Source organism: Macrosteles quadrilineatus, unplaced genomic scaffold (genome assembly GCF_028750875.1).
Source record: "Macrosteles quadrilineatus isolate MER2022 unplaced genomic scaffold, UCM_ALF_1.0 Scaffold_1__1_contigs__length_201487025, whole genome shotgun sequence".
NCBI lineage: Eukaryota > Metazoa > Arthropoda > Insecta > Hemiptera > Cicadellidae > Macrosteles > Macrosteles quadrilineatus.
This window is the reverse complement of record NW_026542594.1, coordinates 156,218,351-156,233,820: the sequence shown is the minus strand read 5'-3', so window position 1 is coordinate 156,233,820 and position 15,470 is coordinate 156,218,351. Positions and strand designations below refer to the sequence as shown.

Sequence of the window (15,470 nt, the reverse complement as noted above, 5' to 3'; positions counted from 1 at the left end):
AAATCGTTTAATCTGTATGAAACCGTACTACCAGAGACATTTTTCGATGGTGGTGAGGTGAAAGGAATAAATTTTCCGGTCATTCTAAACTGTTCGAAAGCACTTCCTAAAGAAGATGAGGCATTTTTCTTGATAACGGGATTTTCCGCAAACGCACTTATGATCTGTGTAAGCCTGAACAACGTGTTCTCGTTGCCTACCGTATCGGTTTTACCAGTTGAATCTATCGATGTTTTCACAGTTTGTCGAAATTCCACCTCTTTAAGTAGTTTCTTTAACAATAATTCAAAGCTTGCAGCTCTAAACTGTTCTTGACCTTGTTCATTCTCGAGTTTTTCGTGCAAGGTGGACTTCCGAGTTGATGCATCGGGGGTGTTCACTGGATGTAGCTTACCACCTTCTTGTTGAAGAATTTGTAGAATTGCTTTTTCTGCTTCCAAAAAGTGGTTTTCAGGCTCCATCTCAAGATTTTCTGAGTCATTTTGTTGTTGATTATGGGCTTCAACTTCTTTTATATCATTCAGATTCTCATATTTAACCGAGGGTTCCGGTCTGCATTCATTTTCACATTCTTCAGGTAAAATTTCTGTAGATGTTTGTTGCTGATCTTGGGACTGCTTCAACCAGTTTTCGTACAATTCCGGACAGTACCCGACTGACTCAGTAGGTTCAGCTGTTCTACAATGCTCCAATATCCATTTTTCCTCGGTGGTTGTCGGAATACTGCAACATAACAACAGCCAATATTACACATTTACAAACGTAAATATTACTCATTAGTTTTTATAGTAGTTTTTTTCTTGTTAGAGCTTATTGTTATAGCAGTGTTGCACACTGCAGATTTTATTAATTAATTGTTGTTTTTGCACGTTTGAGCTTTGACAATCAAAAATGCTTAGGTGTCGAAAATTCAATCATTAAACCGATCAGTGTTATTCATGCTTTCAAAAACAGCTTTGAGATAAAGCCAATGTCAGTTGATTCGATATCCCAAATTGCAGTTATTTACTCATATCTCGGTTCAGGCAAAAGTATTTCCATCCATACTACTTATTGAGGACACTTTGTGCTTGCTTGTAGAAGATAACAAAAGTCTTGTCACATAGGTAGGGAACAGGGCTGCAAACAGTCTTCATGCATCATAGTGCGGTAATGGTTATTTTTTATAATATCCGTTTGAAAACGACTACAGATTTGTATACTAGTTAGCGTCATTGTAACACACCCTTACCTGAGAACTTCTCCAGTGATCGCATCCACAACGCAGTGCGATTTCGGGTTGAAGAATCCTAGTCCAACGTCGTAGTGTCCTGGTGGGACTTCCCTAGCCGGATGATCGTTCGTTAGTTGCTCTGCATTCGCTGGTCGGAACCCAACAACATGTTCAGAGAAAAACCTATTGAAAAATGTTTCATGTTACGAGATGAGTTCTTCTCAACACATGAAATGGTTTAAACTCAAACAATGTGACTACTTGGTTAACCCTGATAGTAAATATTTAGCGTGTTTAGTTTACCAACCGTCTAATGTTCAGATACTTAATTACATCACAAATAAAAGAACTTTGAAGTCCTGTCATATCGCTTAGCGATTATGTGAGGGACTCCAAAATACTGTTTCGAAATGTAGAATCTCTGGTGTGAATAATTAAACCTGGTCAATGCTAATTTTTCAAAAATGCACTTTACCATATTTTGTTTGTTTAGTCACATATTGTTAAATAACACTAATATCAGCTCTTGTCGCTGATTTTGTCTAGTCTTTGAGAACCATTTATGTAACACTAAGGCCTATCACCTCCTGTCAGGCGTGGTACAATACGTCCAGGATTGACAGTCCCTCTCCAGGCCATCCGCGTAGTCGTATTGCCAATACTTGAGCTTGCCTTGGTACCACAGACCCTCCAGGATGCTTCCATTGGGGTACCTCAACACTCCCACGCCCTCAAACAGACCAGCCTTCATAGTCCCTTCGTATAACACACCTGTAAATGGACTACTTTAGTGTTCTATTGGCGTGTGAGGAGGCTACTGCCAATACACATTATGCATTTTTCTTAAATATAGTTTGACTTAATTACTAGTGGGAAAGTGGAGTTTTATGGCCCATTCTGAGACAATGGATCAAGTTGATATTTTGATTAAATCTTCATATTTATCTGTAATGTTTGGCATACCTCATAGTCCGTTAACAAATTGTTGAGGAAATCTAGGATTTTTATCAAGCCTGAATTGACACTAGTGTTTAGTGGATTCATGTGCCATTTGCATTTTAATGTGAAGGAGAAGGAACATCTAACTAAACCATAGAACTTTTGGATTGAGGGTCTCCCTCCTCTCATACAATCATTGTGCTCTATAGGCCTGCTTGACTCCTGAAGACTGATGGTTCGACGTTTTAGATAACAACCAGGGTCTACTGGTTCTAGATATTATTGTTGTATGACACTAACCGTGTGGCATCTTGTATATCCCCATGCCCGACATGCCGGTGCGGTCCCACTCTCCTATCCACTCCGAGCCGGTCACTAGCCGCACATGCCGGATGCCGCTGCCGGTCACTCCGGACTGGCCGGACTTGCAGCTGAACACACTGTCTGAGGGCCCGGACTGAGTCTGTCCCAGCTCTGAACCCGACGTCTCCAGAGCCCAGAAGCTGCCCCAGTTGGGACGAAGGCCGGTGTTTTTTCTGAAAATCCAATATATGTTTTATTTTCTCGTGGTAAATTCGCGTTTTATTAAAATCAGCCTAACGCCAAACTGTTTAGACAGGTGTGAGTACTTAATGGTGAAAATTAAGTAAAGATCTATCATAATAATAACACTCTCCCGTAAACTGTAAGGAAAGGCTAATTGTTACAACGTTAATGATTTAGTGTGGTCTTGGGCATCATACCAATCTTGTGAAAATGTGGAGAAGAGGTAGATCACTTATCACAGTAAATAACTTGTTTTGAGGTCGAATGGCGAGTATAATGCCACCCGCCATTTTCCCGACTGCTACAAAATGGGGGAAAAATTCGACCTCAAAGGGTTAAAGAAACCTAACAAAAAAATAACTACTAACTCAAACTAACAAGTGTATCTTGGCCACAATAGTTAATAAAGAAGCGGTAAAATCCCATATTGTTATTAAATTTAATGCAGTGTATAGTGCATATCTGCTAGTTAGTAATTTTACTTACATTTCGAGAGAATCTGAGCCTAAATGAGGGCTGAGTCGCTTCATTATTTATGCCGAATAGTTTATTTTTTTACTTTATAAACTCAATATTTCTAGCATCTAGTAAACATCAAACTGTATACAATTTTAAATAAATAAACATAATATTTATGTATTGAAAACAATATTTTTGACATAAGCATTAGTTGAAATAACTCTTAACACATGATCTAAACATAAAAAATCGTATTAAATTTTACAGGTGTGGCAATCTAAACAGTCATTAATTATATTGATATATCACCATAATTATAGATAATTCTTATTATGTTTCGGTAATCTTTGTACTAAGGAGCTACCTTGATTTAATTAGTTGACTAAATCACTTATGAAGGTTGATAATTTTGTGGTTGAAGTCACATCTATACTATCTAGAATAGATAAGCAAAATAAAACGTTTGAAATACAAATTGTACATTAAACCCAGTGAATTGGGACTTCAATGTGTAAATGAGTAAATGCACTGTAACCTTTCAAGAATATATTAACCATATAGAGGAGAAGGAGAGTAGACATCAGGTACAAAAGAGTAACTAAATCTGCATGTAACATAACCGCCTGTGGCTCGTGCATTCTCAGCAACTTCTCTACTCTTCTCCGTATGTTTATAATTTATTCATTCTCATACTGCACAATCTTACAAGACGATCTACTCAACTTTCTCGTAGATATAACTATTGTACATACCGTACCTTCAATACGAATCAATTGAAATATAAAATTCAAACAAGCGTTAGGATAAAATATTTTTTTTAGTTACAGCACATGGATTACAATGTATTAAATGAGCTGTTCATCAAGCAAGATGCTGACTATAAAAATCACAGTTATATTTCAAGTGTTCATGATAATAGTTAAGTTAGATCAAAAGGATGCACGGTCTCAAATCAGGCCGCACGGTTTGGCCCCGGGTACGATACGAGCGGCAAGCGGCGAGCGGTGAGCGGCGAGCGGCATGAGCGGTGCCGCTCTGACATCGGGTCTCATTTAGTTGCGTGTAAATTTGTTGAGGGTGGCCACGATACGTCTGAGCGGTGAGCGGCGTCGAGCGGCACCGCTCAGCGCCGCTCGTGGTTCCAAGTCAAAACCGATTTTCGCGAAAACGCCGCTCGCCGCTCAGGTGAGTCATGCTTCTGTTCGGCCTAAAATAACAGGGAAACAGCAGCAAACATGCGATACGAGTCGATACGTGAGGTGCAGTCCAGGTAATGTTTGTGGAATGACCGGCAAGGAAATTTTAAAACACTTCAGTCACCAGAAAAGTATAGGAAAAAATTATGGTTAAGGTTTTTCTAAAAACTAAGTTTTTCTTTAAAGGCAAACAATTGTCAGAGAGCAACCAAAGTTGCAATACGTCTTGCAGGTAAGCATAGTTTACCATTTTATACTAAACTAACTCATAAAACTTGAGAAATTTCATGAGCGTTATAAAAGTGCCGCTTGTATCGTAGCCACCACCGCCGCTTACGTGCCACTCAGGTTGCCGCTCGCCGCTTGCCGCTCGTATCGTACCCGAGGCCCTATGACTTTCGCCCTTTTGTAGTTGAGATTGTTATGTCGAGGATTCTGTGGATAACTTTTCATGTGTTTAAGACCTCAGGTACTATACGAGCGGCGAGCGGCGAGCGGTAACCTGAGCGGCACGTAAGCAGCGGTGGTGGCTACGATACAAGCGGCACATTTATAACGCTCTTCAAATTTCCACAGTTTTAAGAGTCAGTTTAGTAGAAAATGGTAAACTATGCTTACCTGCAAGACGTATTGCAACTATTGTTGCTATCTGGCAATTGTTTGCCTTAAAAGAAAAACTTAGCTTTTAGAAAAACCTTAACCCTTAACTTGGTCTCATACTTTTCTGGGGACTGAGTGCTTTAAAACTTCCGTGCTGGTCATTCCAAAAACATTCCCTTGGCTGCAACTCACGTATCGACCCGTATCGCATGTTTGCTGCTGTTTCCCTGTCATTTTAGTCAGTACTGAAGCATGACTCACCTGAGCGGCGAGCGGGGTTTTCGCGAAAATCGGTTTTGACTTGGAACCATGAGCGGCGCTGAGCGGTGCCGCTTACCGCCGCTCGCCGCTCAGACGTATCGTAGCCACCCTCAAAAAATTTACACGCAACTAAATGAGCGGCACCGCTCACCGCTTGCCGCTCGCCGCTCACTGCTCGCCACCCCTATCGTACCCAGGGCCTAATTGTAAAATGTGTTTTATAAATCTTTTTGAATAGCTCTTCCGATTTTGTGCTGTGTATGGTTATTCAAAATCTTTTTATGATACTGATATATTCTGATATATACGGATATTCCAGGTTTATAAATTACAGAAAGCTCTAGGAGCTGTTGCAGTATCATATATCAAATCTGTGACCTTCACTTATGTTTTAAATTGCTGTGTCCAATTCTTTATACCTTTACATCAGTGATTACATACTACAGTAGTGCCTAGGACGCTGTTAAAAGTATTTAACCTTTTCTCTGACGAACACAACACACTTTATCAGTAATCAGTCTATGACTCCACGGTACTACCTCTTCTACCAGTAGGTTCAAGTTTTTACCGTATATAGATGTATAACGATTATATTGGTTATATTTGCCGGACTATAACAGTTGTATGAAGTGCCTTCAGAATGTGAGCGATTATCCAAGCAAGGTTGTGTGAAGCATTGTCGTCTTACTATTAGCAGGCGCAAACATCGCTAGAGGGAATTGTATTTGTGAATTCACTACCATCATTGATGCTATCATTGATCAATGCTACCATCAAGTAAAGCGAATAGCCAATATTTAGTATCTAAATCTATCCGCACTGTATCTCTTTTTAGTTAGGAGAATATTTTTAAATCTATTTTTCCAATAGTACAGTCAGTTCTCCTATAACTTTATTTTAAAGTATTGTGTATCTTAAAATAACATTAAGTAATATAAAACCTCACATAACCTTATGTGTGTGAACGTACACAAGGAAAAATGGCTTTTCTCAAATCTATAGTAAAAGGTATTATTATAACTTATAAATACTTGTATAAAAAAAATACACAAAAACTCGTTGGTAATTTACTTTAGCTGATAATACTTTACTTAATCCGTCAAACAACTCCGATTTTACAACAACATACTCATCATTCTGCAATTATTTCATGAGCACTGCCATTATCCTATATATAGCTAGTAATGGATGGGATTGTACTCATCAAAAGCTTCTGTCCTCTCTTGAACACCAATTATAAATAGTTGTTAAGTGATAAGAGAAGGCAGGTGCCATCCCTTCGAATAATAAATTAAACTCGTTAGCAAATCATTAATTGTTCTTTTGACATTGACATACTAAAAACATTAAATAATATAAAGGCTATTTAATTATGGAAAACACACGAATCTTAAAAACAACAAAAATAGAGTAGGGCCTACACATCTTGATTTTTAATTCATTTAACTTTTAAAAATGTGTAATCCGGCAAAACATTTTTTCAAGCCACAAAAATAATGTAAGTAGTTGGATTTTAGCGAATTTCCCTATAGGGAAGTAGCTATTACCGTAGGTGGAAAGGTAAGACCTAGGCCCGGGACCTATTTACTTGTTCATTTTTATGTCCCCAGAGGCCAAAAACACCATTCGTTTAAATTTTTATATCACGCGTGAACTTGAGTAATTTCTGTCCGATTTTTATGAAATTTGGTTTGAAGGTATAAGGCGGGATGAACTTGAATGAGTTTGCGAACCAGCATGATCGGACCATGGGAACGGGGTTTTATGGGGTAAAAAAGTGATTTTTCTCATTTTTGACCCTCAAAACAAAAATTTTTCCAATTTCTATAGACCTTTTTAAAGAGCTTAAAAACAAATAATTTAGTACATTAAAGTGTTTTTTGTACATTGGTTATTAGTAACGAAAAAATTTAAAAAAAATTAAATTTAAAATTCCTATGTTGTTCTCGAAGGGAATATTGCAAGGTGTTTTAGTTGGCTTGTTTATTGATATATTTTTATAATACCCCCGCCGCAGCAAACCTGCAGACTAAGCGAATTTCCATTTGACTGATTTGATTTACACTGAAATGTCTACTTAAAAATATAACATTTATTCCCAATTTAAATAGAATTAGTTTAACAAGTACTTAGGTTTGCTGCATCAGGGAGGGTAAAACTGCTTTTTTTGTAAAATGTTAATAGTTAGTAAGAAATTAAAACGTTTTCCAAATTTGATCAAAATATGTTCATAAACAAGCAAACTACAACCTAGTTTACTTATTCTCCATAAGAATAACATGGGAATTTTAAATTTTAAATTTTTTTGAATTTTCTCCGTAACCATTAGGCGCATAATAACGCTTCAATATACTAAATTATTTGTTTTTTTAAGCTCTACAAAATGGTTTTGAAAGAAATTGCTAAATTTTATGTTTTTTGGGTCAAAAATGGGAAAAACCTATTTTTACCCCATAAAACCCCCCGTAAACCCCCGTTCCCATGGTCCGATCATGCTGGATCGCGAACTCGTTCGAATAAACGTAGGTTTACACGTTTGTACCAAATTTAATCAAAATCGGATCATTTTTGCTCGAGTTATGGTGCTAACGGACACATATATATATATAAATATATATATATATATATATATATATATATGAATTTGAACGGATGGTGTTTTTGGCCTCTAGGGACCTCAAAACGAAAAAAAAAATCGGTCCCGCGTCCAGGTCTTACCATGAGTACTACGGTAATAGCTTATTCCCTATATGGGAAATTCGCTAAAACTTAGCAAATGTATTTATTTTATACCAAGCTGTTAATATTTTGCTAAAAACACACGTTATAAGTTTCCTTGTAGCAGCAAACCTAGGTACTCGTTAAACCTAATGTTGTTTAAATATATTTAATTGAAAATCAATTCAGTCAAATGGAAATTTGCTTAGTCTGCAGGTTTGCTGCGGCAGGGGTCTTTTTAGCTAGAAGCGGTTAAGGTGTGGTGGAATATCATTGAAGATTGACCTTTTTAGTTGTAGTGCTATCATGTGTTCTGGCATATTCATGGAATTGACAATAGCTAAATATACTTTAATCTTAACTATACTTTTATAAAATCACTTGGTCATTAGAGAATATTTACTGTGAAATAGAGATGTGATTCCTAATTCCAAAATTAACTATTGTAATGAATAATTGCTGTGACTGGGATACACATGATAAAAGTTTGGTACCTAATGATGATTTAAGTTTCGTTTGGAACTCTTAACATATAAATATATACCTACCACGAACACTAACTGTTAATGGTTTCAAGTTAGGGGCCAGAATGAAATACTCTCTAGATGGCGGTATAATCCATAGACTAACGTTTTGACCTTATTTACAGCTATTGCTAAATCATTCACTAATGCCAAAGTGCAGATAAGTTCACCAGGTACCAAACAGGCAATGTTATAGGAAGCAAGATTGGAGTTTGTTTTATAAATGCTGTAGCCTAAATACTTAATGTTTTCTAATAAATTTCACAATGAAATATACTAAATAAGTTACAAGTAACTAAATAAAAACTAAATAACTAAATAAGTTCGTTTTATGTTGAATGAGCAGACTTTCGAAAGAAATACAATACCCTAAAGTTTGTTGTTCCAGTTTGTTTGCTTTGATTTAACCTCAAAAGTTGGCATGTATGAACACATGATCACACAAACTACTAACTAACAGCCAACAAAGGTTCATCCTCAAAGATATTTAACTTTACCTTAACCACTTCTAGCTAAAAATATCCACTATATTCACCTCACATGGGAACTTTAAATGCCATTGGGGCAGAGCCTGATGGAACATTTTGAAAACCCTTCTTATTGCACACCTAGAAGTTGGTTGGAATCTCCATGCCAATTCTTGAGTTTTTATGGCTAGTAGTTTTTGAGATATAGTGATAAGTGAGTCAGTGAGTAGTATTTGACTTTTATAAGTTTAGATAACTTTATAAGATTATTAGTATAAATAAGTATTTTATTTACGAATTGCTAAAGAGTTTTGAACAACGATTTCTTTAACGTTAACTATAAATACTTTAACATGAAATACTATCTGGAATGGCTGTGGTCAAGCATGGACATGGAATGGTTTAGTTTTGACAATGTTCTTCAATGTAAGGTTTTCATAATTCATGTTCAATTTTTGTTGAAGGTAGGTAATTCAGTATTTGGAATGTTAATACATCCCCAAAGGGCGCTGTTGGTAGCCAGTCAGGATAGCTGCGAAACCGCTGAAGAATGCAGCACTCCACGCTTCGTTGACATTCACAAATATGTCTGTGAAATTTTGTACAGGGCCAGAGCCAGAGCCAGAGAGTTTCAAAAATACTGATACCATGCCAACTACTGGAGCTTCTACTGGAGGAAGGATGTATTCGGTACTATATCTGTTTTCCTCTTGCCTTTCTCATAAAGGGCCGTGAATATTGAATTAATACATAAATTTCTTTAGAGCTTCTCCAAAAAAAGGCTATGAATAACTATACTTCTATTATAATCAATGCTTTACTCTCATAACAATGGTTACACTAGTATGTAGGTATGTAGTATGGTTTACTCTTCTTAATCAATGGTTTACACTAGTATGTACATACACATACTAGTGGGCCATGCAACATATTGGATTTGATTTGCTTCAGTGGCAGCGTAAAAAATAAGCATTTTAAAAGTGTGAAGAAAGTGAATGCATTTGTCATAGATATTCTTCTCATTTTAAGGGGGCCGATTTATATTTACTTTTAAGAGCCAAAAAAAGTATAGTTTAAAAGTATAGTTGGCGATATTAAACATTCGCCTATTGGGTCTGATGATGATTGGAGTGTCCAATCGAAATCGATCACCACTTACCATCTTTTGTATATTTATTTACCGTCTTGTGGGTAACAGTATAAGCGTAAATATATGTTTTAAGTGTTATAAGACGCATCTTTACTTACTTTCCGTTAATTTAATAACACGTACAATGCTGATCAAGAAGTTATTTTTAAAAGCCTCGCCTAAAAATTTTGAGGGCCTGGGACGAATCTGTAAGTAAAAATTTCCAAACGACAGTATGCCTTTAACACCAAACATTGCAATTGCAATATCCAAATTAGTGCAAAATGTTTGTTAATTTGGTTGCTCATCCCGCAGTAAAACGATCAGACACCTCGTGTTCATGATAGTATGAATATGAGACATTTTATTTTACCACAATTCCATCAGTGAGCTGCAATGCTGAAAACGAAAGGTGCGTAATTGTTATACTATGTAAACCTAGATTTTCATAATGGCTCGGCAAATTGTTTTCTAGTTGACCTTTACTTTAGTCAACTACTTAAATTAATGTTGCCTGAGTAAATATTTATGTAAATCAACATTGTGGTGTGGTTTGAAAAGATTTAGGTTAGTACCACGTTTATAAGGTAGGCAAACAGTTACACTATTGAGTACAAATGTGTTATTTGTCTTGCTCTATTAGTAAGGTAAGCTCGAACACTTGCTCCTTTTAACTTATAACGTTTATTAATTTTTTGTTTCTGTGTAGGTAGAAAAAAATTATCCATAAGACAACAGGAAAGAGGGCGGCTCTCATATAAACATACTTACCAAGCTGATATTTTTTCTTCTTACGAGAAAGGTGAATGTACCGTTTTAGTTCTCTTCTGAAATCGCTTCAGGCCTACTGAAAGACATTGATACCCACTGGATCACACTGTATAGGCCTAATTGGTGACCTCAGAATCCTATTCTCTTCGTGTGTTCCAACCATAATTCTACCTAAAGCCTTGCTGAGAGTTTAACAACATAAACTAAAGTGTTAATTCAGTGAGGTGACTATAAGTGATCACTTATGAAGATATCCACTGTATCACACTTTATCATTTGGAATTTCATAATCCTAGTACCCTCCTATAATTCAGCCATAATTCTACCTAAAGCCTCGCTGAAATTTTAACAACATAAACTAAAGTGTTAATTCAGTGAGCTGACTTAAAATGATCACTTAACAGCTGTAGGTCCTGGCTTTTAAAAGAAACTTAAAAAAACGTACTAATATTGTAAAATAGTTGTATATATATATTAATATTTTTATTTTATCACTCGATGTCTTGTATTATAATAGTATTGTATTTTTAGTTAGTTTTGACCTGAGTTACTCTGTAAAACAGTTGTATTAGTACTGAGAGACGCTCGGAAATAAAGGCATTTTTATTTATTTATTTATTTATTTATTTAATGAAGCTAACATGGTTAAGTTTGTTGTGGATTCATCGTCGGCGTACATTTGGGCTTCAACCACTTCAATAGTAGTTGGTATGTGTGCCTTGCACAAGTATCCTAGAGTCCGCTGCGTAACCTGCCAAATTATAAACAAAAGAATGAAAATGAGTGGCGCGTTGAGGAGGTGGCAGATGACATTAGCGGTGTCGTCACTGGAGGCAAGTAGCTTCTGCGGCTGTGCAAGCAGTGCACTACGGCTGCGCACTGCGTTGCCAAACTGCGAATGTCGTTATGGTTGTTCAATGGCAGTCTAGTTAGAACTGTCTCAAGAACTCTTCATTTAGGTTGAATGAAAATGGAATAATACACTTTCATTATACAAAAGATATGTATTTTTTCAGTAACAGTTCACCGGTAAAAAATAAATCGTCCATAAGCAGTTTTTTATGAATTTTTATGGCTTGAAAGCTGTAAAAGAAGACAATAAGCAAGTAATTACCTTATATAACTAAGAGGATATTTTATTGAAAACACTGTTGTAATTCAATTAAGTTATGGTGTTAACAGTCTCCATCTAGTTTTAATTCATATAGGGGCAATTTTATAAATGTTGATGGAGCAATTTTTGCACAAACTAGGCTGAATTTGGGTATTTTTATTGTGAAGAGACTGTTTGCAGACAATCCTAATAGTTAGCTGATAAGCTAGTTAAAATTGTTATATGTAATGTATTTATATGTTTTGACTTAGGGAGGGCACATGTTGTGGCTAACGCGTAATCGTAACATTTTAAACTTAATGCACTTTTAAAATAATAAAATTTAAACTGCCTTGTTCCTGAATGCAGCACACCACCCTTGGCAAAAAATGTAAGGGTCTACTCCTTGAAAGGTGGAAATGCATGATAATTTCTAAAAGAATAAAGATGTTGCACATTGGCCCAGTTTGAATTGTGTGTAATTACTTACATGAGTTGTAGCCCAACACATGATGAATGTGGTGTTAGTTACCGCAGGTGTCTGAGGGGCGTGTACCGCTGTGGTTGCGGTAAAGCACTGTTATGTCCACACTTCACACTTCATACAGTACTTCACACTCCTCACTCCTCACTCCTCACTACTAGTGACGGTCAAGTTAAACACTATAGTCATCGTGTGTCTCGCACACAGCCTTGACTTATAAAATATGGTGTGGATAATCCAGCACCAACAACATCGTCTAGAAAAGGGGAGTACATTGACTGGTTGCATAACCGTGGAATTCCATTTACTCCAGATATGCGTAAGCCTGAACTCTACAATCTCATCAAACTTCACAAGCCTCAGCTTACTTCCTATGTTATTGACAAGAAAGCTGCTGACCTAGGATTTAGAGTAATCAGACTTCCACCATATCATTGTAATTATAACCCCATTGAAATGGTATGGGGCCATTTGAAGCGGTACGTAGCATCAAAGAACACCACATTCAAGTTGTCAGACGTTCAGGCACTCTTCATGGAAGCTGTGAACTCCTATCCCCCCGAAACCTGGGAAAAATGTGTCAAGCACGTGAAGACTGAAATGGACAACGATTGGCTTAGTGAAGGTCTCGACGATACCAGTGTGCAGGAACTTATCATTAACCTGGCTCCAGGGGACTCGGATGTGGATGACAGCGACTGGGACAGCGATGAGGAAGACGACTTGGGAGTCGCTCAGCTTGAATGAGTAAGTTATTTCCCTTATTAAAAAAAGTATTTTTATCAGTTTTGTGGAGTTAGTTTTAATAATAGAATTATTTTAATATTTAAAACTATAAAAACTTCTACTTATTAAAATACTAGATTGTAAACAAACGTATTATTATTTATAAAAATTATAGTTATCATAAATTACCGTGTATAATCTGTTTTTTTTTAGCTTAATTCTATTTTATTTTACTAAGAAGTTTGAAAAGATGTTTTTCTAGCATAATTGAATTTTTCAGCTGACAACTTTGCTCAAATTAAATAAATGGTTTTCAATTTTTCGTCAGTCAATTTGGTTACAAACAAATCGTAACTTACTTTTTACTTACTTATTTACTTAATGACTTTTTTCTCTTGCAGAGAGAACACAAGAATCCATATTTAAGAAGACCTTGCCAGTGAAACTATCAGAAGCAATTACAGACCACTGAAGGTTTAATTTGGTTAAATAGTTAATAATTTGTTGTACAGTATTGTTTTTTTTATTGATGCGTATGATTTGTTTTGTATAGTATTTTGCATTGTACAGTATATAGCATGTTGTATATATAAGGTTTTTGACTGATTGTTATTGTAATTCGTATTAGGCTTATTATATCTCATTAAAACAGATTTACTATTAACAAATTCTACGATAAATTTAATTTTACCCAAACAGTCCTGAACTTAACCTATTACTATTGATTTACAGCTTATAACTTGCCTAACTCCTTTTGTTCAGGTCGAGTTTTATATCATTTTTCATAACTTTTTTAGCAGATTTCAAATACACTTTTGAAAATGTAAAATTATTACTCTGTTAAAATGTTTTACCATTGTATAAACACAGCCAGTAGGTGACTCATCGCCTAGACATCGGGCTGCTCTGGCGAACGCTGCGAGGGATTATAGGGGTAGCCACAGGTAGTCCCGGGTCCATCGGCCAACTTGAAGTATACGCAGTATAGTCGCTGATCATGACCGGTAAGTGTAGTAGATCCTTTTTTGTCACCATTGTACATCCAAAACATGATTTCAGAACTAATGTCTTTTGGAGCTCTCTACTTATTTTTTTAATACTAGTAGCTGAGTGGTCAAAGTGTTAATCTAACAATCAAAAGGTCACCGCGGATCGATCCTGAGAAATGATTGTAGTCTTTATCTATGTTATCTTTCATCTTTGATGGTTTGAAACCGGACCCAGCTGTTCCTGATTATTGGACTTGAAATAAATTTTCTGACCGATGGATAGCTGATCTTTGTCAGTAACAAAGCTACACAGATCATCTCACCTACACTCATGGTTGGGTGGAAATACGCACCTAGGTAGTGTCCCCATCTCAAATAATTGATGCATCAAACTACCATCGTCCTGTGCCATTTCTTAATCTCAATTCTTAACTGTTTCTCAAGACAACAACAACAGCTGTTCAGTAGGCGTTTCATACAAGAAAATCGATACAATGATTATAACCATGTTTCCATAAAATCAGAGATTTCGTTATAGAGTCAATAGCAGTACACTCCCACATGGTCCACAACTATGTTGGCCTTGGTAGGAATATGTAGCCCAAATCCCCGGGCGTTATGCAGTCCAGAGGAGCTGTTTCGCGCCTTTCTTATTTATGCAGGGTCGTTGAGGCGAGGCAGAGAGGCTGAGATATGTAACTGATTGCAAGAGGGAGGCGGAGGCAGCGGAACAGATGAGGCAAACATCGGTACCCGTGAAAGTGCTATTGGCAGCTCCTAGAACAACAGTACTGTGTCGCAAATCTGACCTGGTCAGTGGTCAACAGCATCGCCCGAATACTTGAAATGGTCTGATTAAAGCTGTTGGACTCTTGGAATGTCTGAATTCACTCATCCATTTGATATTTCTACTCTGTCTCGAAGGAAATGTTGAATGTCATGCTATTAGACATTTAATAATTATGCATAGTCGGTTTGAAAGGGTGAGGTTCATTTGTCCGAGTTTTCAACTGTCCGAGTTTGTTAAAAATCACAAAATATTTGAAAAATCATTTGTCCGAGTTTTCAACTGTCCGAGTATGGTTTAAATAATAATAATATTTCGTTAAATCAACTGTCCGAGTTTTCATTTGTCCGAGTTTTTAAATTATTTAAAACATATCAAAATATCATTTGTCCGAGTTTTCAACTGTCCGAGTAGGGGCAACATCAAAATGTGACAATGCGCGCCGAGACTAGCGTGTCTAAAGCGCCTGTTCAGAAGTCGATGTGAACCCCTTCTGTGAAGGAGTCAGGCATTGTGCGAGCCGCGAGTGGCCCTCACGTCGACTTAAGAAAAATTATATTATTTTTAT

At 36.6% G+C, this 15,470-nt stretch overlaps 1 protein-coding gene across 1 annotated transcript; it reads left to right on the top strand.

Annotated features, from left to right (window-relative positions):
* The first annotated feature begins 11,602 nt into the window (after nucleotides 1–11,602).
* On the top strand, nucleotides 11,603–13,147 carry LOC129001879 (uncharacterized). Its single transcript, XM_054429339.1, has 2 exons — nucleotides 11,603–11,660; nucleotides 12,642–13,147. The coding sequence occupies exons 1-2, from the start codon at nucleotides 11,603–11,605 to the stop codon at nucleotides 13,145–13,147; spliced, it is 564 nt and encodes a 187-aa protein (XP_054285314.1).
* The last annotated feature ends 2,323 nt before the right edge of the window (nucleotides 13,148–15,470 follow it).

Bases quoted from the DNA above. Each gene is read 5' to 3' on its own strand.
- LOC129001879 (XM_054429339.1), top strand. From the start codon at position 11,603: ATGAGTGGCGCGTTGAGGAGGTGGCAGATGACATTAGCGGTGTCGTCA. The intron at 11,661-12,641 runs GTAGCTTCTGCG...TGGATAATCCAG, and splicing joins GGTGTCGTCACTGGAGGCAA to CACCAACAACATCGTCTAGA.